The sequence below is a fragment of the Corticium candelabrum genome, chromosome 1, assembly GCF_963422355.1.
Source record: "Corticium candelabrum chromosome 1, ooCorCand1.1, whole genome shotgun sequence".
Classification (NCBI taxonomy): domain Eukaryota; kingdom Metazoa; phylum Porifera; class Homoscleromorpha; order Homosclerophorida; family Plakinidae; genus Corticium; species Corticium candelabrum.
The window spans coordinates 448,566-453,565 of NC_085085.1; the positions used below are offsets into that span (position 1 = coordinate 448,566).

Consider the following 5,000-nt stretch of genomic DNA (forward strand, 5'->3'; position numbering starts at 1 on the left):
TTGCTGTTTATTAGAATCTCAACGCAATTCAGTTTCGCTTTAAGGACAAGGCACGTCCCATTCAAACAGTATCTCAAACATCAGCTCTACTGCATGTATGTTGCACAAGTGTGGGTGTGACACACACACATACACACACACACACACACACACACACACACACACACACACACACTCACACGTGCGCACACACACACACACACACACACACACACACACTCACACACATGCACAAACAAAACACATGCACAAGCACAAACAAACTTGAAAATGCAAGCAAACAAACAAATGCAAACAATCACAATCACACCGCACACACAAACAAACAAACAAGCTCATGCGCATGCACACGCGTGCACACACACACACACTCACACGTGCGCACACACACACACACACACACACACACACACACACTCACACACATGCACAAACAAAACACATGCACAAGCACAAACAAACTTGAAAATGCAAGCAAACAAACAAATGCAAACGATCACAATCACACCGCACACACAAACAAACAAACAAGCTCATGCGCATGCACACGCGTGCACACACACACACACTCACACGTGCGCACACACACACACACACACACACACACACACACTCACACACATGCACAAACAAAACACATGCACAAGCACAAACAAACTTGAAAATGCAAGCAAACAAACAAATGCAAACAATCACAATCACACCGCACACACAAACAAACAAACAAGCTCATGCGCATGCACACAAGCACACACACACACACACACTCACACGTGCGCACACACACACACACACACACACACTCACACACATGCACAAACAAAACACATGCACAAGCACAAACAAACTTGAAAATGCAAGCAAACAAACAAATGCAAACAATCACAATCACACCGCACACACAAACAAACAAACAAGCTCATGCGCATGCACACGCGTGCACACACACACACACACATGTGCACATGCACACAAACAAACAAACACATGCATGCACAACACAACACAAATATACACAAACACAAACAAAAAAGAGTAATACAACATTATTGATATACGTATTATTATATGTTATTATATAATTATAGTTAATGATAATGACGTCACTTGGACAGTCACGCCTTTTACGTCAATCATGAATTCTGATGTCATCGACTGTGTGTTTTATAGGAATTTTGTTTGCAAGAGGCTTTGTCTGGCCTTTATCTGATGGACGAATTTAAACCCGATCTCATTCAAATGGTCCTCTCCAATCTAATCCCTCAGCGTGTCAGGTACTTCTCAACAAGATGGCATTTGCATGTTATTTGCATGTCAATTGCAAGTCAATTGCTTGCTATTTGCTTGTCATTTGCATGTCAATTGCATGCTATTTGCTTGTCATTTGCATGTCAATTACATGTCATTTGCTTTCTATATGTTTGTCATTTGCATGTCATTTGCATGTCAATTGCTTGCTATTTGCTTGTCATTTGCATGTCAATTGCATATCATTTTCATGTCAATTACATGTCATTTGCATGTCAATTACATGTCATTTGCATGTCAATTACATGTCATTTGCATGTCAGTTGCATCTTAGATTGAATGTAATATGCTTGTCATTTGCTTGTCAAGTGCTTGCTGTTAACAGGTTCAGGACCGTTTCCAAGCATTTCGAAGGAATCACTGATCAGGTGGAGCCGTGGTATGGCACTTCATATTCAAGAGAGAAAATTCCACCCGAACTTATCGAGGTGTCTTTTACACAATCAATAAATTTGTATTAGGAAATTACGGATTGTATGTGCAGGGATGGATTGATATCAAACCGATCCCTGAATTGCATCTGCCGCCTGTCAACGAGTTTATTCCTACCGACTTTAGTTTGCATCCTCTACAGCCGGAAGTAATTTTTTAGGATTTGTTTGAGGTTGGTGTTGTACGGATTCTCTGTTTTTGTGTAGAGTCCGACTGTACCAGTACTCATTAAGGTATTTGTGTTGAAAGAGTTGAAGAGTTATGAACATTTTGATTCTTGATTGTTGAGCACTTGCTGCTGTTTGTGTCTTTTGTCGTGTCTGCTTGTCTATGAGTCTTTGATTTTGTGTCTGCTTTTTACATAGTCTTGTGTTTGTACGTTTGTCTATTTGTTTGTTTGTTTGTATGTTTGCCTGTTTGCTCAGTTGTAGGTTTGTCTGTTTGCTTGTCTGTATGTTTGTTTGTTTGTCTTTCTTGCTTGTTTGTCTGTCTTTCTGTCTACTCATTTGTCTGTCTGTCTGTCTGTCTACTCATTTGTCTGTGTGTGTGTGTGTGTGTGTGTGTGTGTGTGTGTGTGTGTGTGTGTTTGTCTGTGTGTTTGTTTGTATGTTTGTGTGTCTACTCATTTGTGTGGTTGTGTGTGTTTGTTTGTGTGTTTGTTTGTTTGCTTGTTTGTATATGTTTGCCTGTCTGTGTTTGTTTATGTTTTTGTGTTTACTTGTTTGTCTGTCTGTTTGTCTGCTCTTTTGTATGTTTGTTCGTCTGTCTGTCTGTCTGTCTGTCTGTCTGACTGTTTCTCTGTCTGTTTGTCTATCTGCTTGTTTTGTGTATTTGTTGTTTAGCTCATTTTGTGTATTTTATTAGTGTTCAGCACATTTGCTAGTACATTTGTTTGTCTCCATTTGTTCATCTGTTTATTGCTTGTCTACATGTTTACATATTCGTTTATCAGTTATGATTAATAATAAAATATTTATTTATTATTTATTTTAATTGATAACAATAACAACGACAATTATTGATAGTATCTCATAATACTATAAACATTGTTCTGTCTTATGTAGGACACGCCTTTCTGCAAGCTTTGGTTTAAACAAGACGACAGTTACTTTTTGCCAAAATCGTGTCTTTACTTTGACATCACAAGGTGATCTCTTTGTACAGTCTAGAAGGCCACAAGTGATGTGCAATCAAAGTTTGCTGTTGTGATGTTTGTGTAGCCCTATGGCTTATCAGGATCCCATACAGTGTGTGATGACTCACTTGTATGTTGAGTTGGTGAAGGATGCGTTTAATGAGTATGCGTATGCGGCGGATATAAGTGGCATAGAATTTACACTGAAGAGTACGCAATATGGTATGGAGGTTAGTGGATAACTGAACAAGAAATGAGGAGGAAGGGTTGTGTGTGTGTGTGTGTGTGTGTGTGTGTGTGTGTGTGTGTGTGTGTGTGTGTGTGTGTGTGTGTGTGTTGTGCGTGTCCTGTCTTTCTGTCCTCTCTGTTAGTCCTTCTGTCTGTGTGTCTGTTTGTCTGTCTGTCTATGTGTTTGTCTATTTGTTTGTCTAACGTTTGTCAGTCTTTTTTCTGTCTGTCTGTCTGTCTGTCTGTCTGTCTGTCTGTTTGTTTGTTTGTCTGTCTCTCTGTGTGTGTTTGTCTGTTTATTGTTTGTCTGTCTGTTTGTCTGTCTGTCTATCTGTCTGTGTCTGTGTCTGTTTGTCTGTCTGTTTGTCTGTCTGTTTGTTTGTTTGTTTGTTTATTTGTCTGTCTGTCTGTCTGCCAGTCTGTTAGCTAAGAATAAAGTTCAATGATTACAATAAAGTTCTTACTACATGAAAATAAAATATAGTCTGGTCTGTTGTTTGTCTGTCGGTCTGTCTGCCTGTCCGCCTGTTTGTCTTTGTGTTTGTCTTTGTGTGTATGCATGTGCATATGATGCAGCTCGTCATTGGCCTGGTTTTTCACTAACATCTTTATGCATTAAAGTTGATCAGGTAGCTTTAGTGACATTGTAGCTATCAACATGTTATTGCTTGCAAGTCTAAGTTAATAGTCTAAGATGTACACAACTGTGTACATTTATATTAATTTTTACTGTTTGGTAGTGCTCAAAAGCTAAACTGTTGTTGTTCACGTGTACATGAACCACTAATCTCCTGTAATCTAGACGATCAAAATTAGTTTAAAACTTAAGATCTAGACTTGCAAGTGACACTCAGAATCTGCTATTAAAGTAGATGCAGACTTCAAGGTTTATAATGACAACAGAAACTAGAAGGATTACCGTACTCGCTTGATTATTACCCCAGTGCTCAAGTAAGTCCCCACCCCCAACTTTGTCTAAGGCTCTAATATTTTGACACCTCCTAGTCCTTTAATTAGTGCTAATTGGTGCTTTCCACGTGACTATTTGCTAGATTTGCATTTGTAGAAATGCTGACATTTGTCAACTTGTGCATGCCTGTTGACCACGTGTTGTATGAAGGTTTGATGACTCAGATACGTATAGAAGATTAGGTTTCTATGTTTTAGGTAGTGGTGGTTGTTTGAAGCTCTACTAGTGTAGCAACATGCTGGTTAATATATAATAAATCAATTAGTTCTACAAATTAACAACTTTAGGTGTAAACATTTGAGTAAGCCCCATCCCATACTTGACCTTTAACTCTGGCTAACTATTAGGGTGGGGTGATAATCAAGCAAGTATGGTAATCCTTATTATATTTAAATTATTATTACTGGTGTTGCATATTCTCTACTGTTTTAGCTTCGAATTAAAGGATACAATGATAAACAGCGTGTTCTACTTTCTAAACTTCTACAAAAGAAGGTCAACTGTACGATCAATGAGGATCGATTTCGAGAGATTAAGGACATTGTATGTGAAAGGTAGTGTGGTGTGTGTTGGTGCAGAGTGTGTTGAGTTTTGCGTTTAGTACTTGAGAAGTCTGAAGAATTTCAAGGCTGAGCCACCGCATCAGCACGTGTTGTATCACATGACTTTTCTGTTGATGGAGAAGGCGTGGAGCAAGGAAGAGCTGGCAGCATGTCTGGAAGGTAAGTGTAGTGAAGGTGATGGGGGTGGTGTTGTTCAGCAGACATGCATGATGGGCAGACAAATGGACAGACTAATGACAGACAGGTGGGTGAATGGATGACGGGTAAATGAACATTTGAATAGACAATCTGAGAGACAGACAGACTGACATGTTATGTTACTCTTTGATACACTATTACATGATTTAGTCACTAAATGGTAACA

At 39.0% G+C, this 5,000-nt stretch overlaps 1 protein-coding gene across 1 annotated transcript in view; it reads left to right on the top strand.

Moving 5' to 3' along the window:
• The window catches only part of LOC134194531 (insulin-degrading enzyme-like), a 27,542-nt gene that overhangs the window by 6,667 nt on the left and 15,875 nt on the right, over nucleotides 1–5,000 (top strand). The window contains exons 13-21 of the mRNA XM_062663478.1: nucleotides 15–95; nucleotides 1,171–1,274; nucleotides 1,634–1,736; nucleotides 1,793–1,888; nucleotides 1,947–1,973; nucleotides 2,805–2,887; nucleotides 2,961–3,105; nucleotides 4,506–4,616; nucleotides 4,675–4,795. Of these exons, the coding sequence (XP_062519462.1) occupies nucleotides 15–95; nucleotides 1,171–1,274; nucleotides 1,634–1,736; nucleotides 1,793–1,888; nucleotides 1,947–1,973; nucleotides 2,805–2,887; nucleotides 2,961–3,105; nucleotides 4,506–4,616; nucleotides 4,675–4,795 (871 nt within the window). The remainder of the gene's footprint in view (nucleotides 1–14; nucleotides 96–1,170; nucleotides 1,275–1,633; nucleotides 1,737–1,792; nucleotides 1,889–1,946; nucleotides 1,974–2,804; nucleotides 2,888–2,960; nucleotides 3,106–4,505; nucleotides 4,617–4,674; nucleotides 4,796–5,000) is intronic.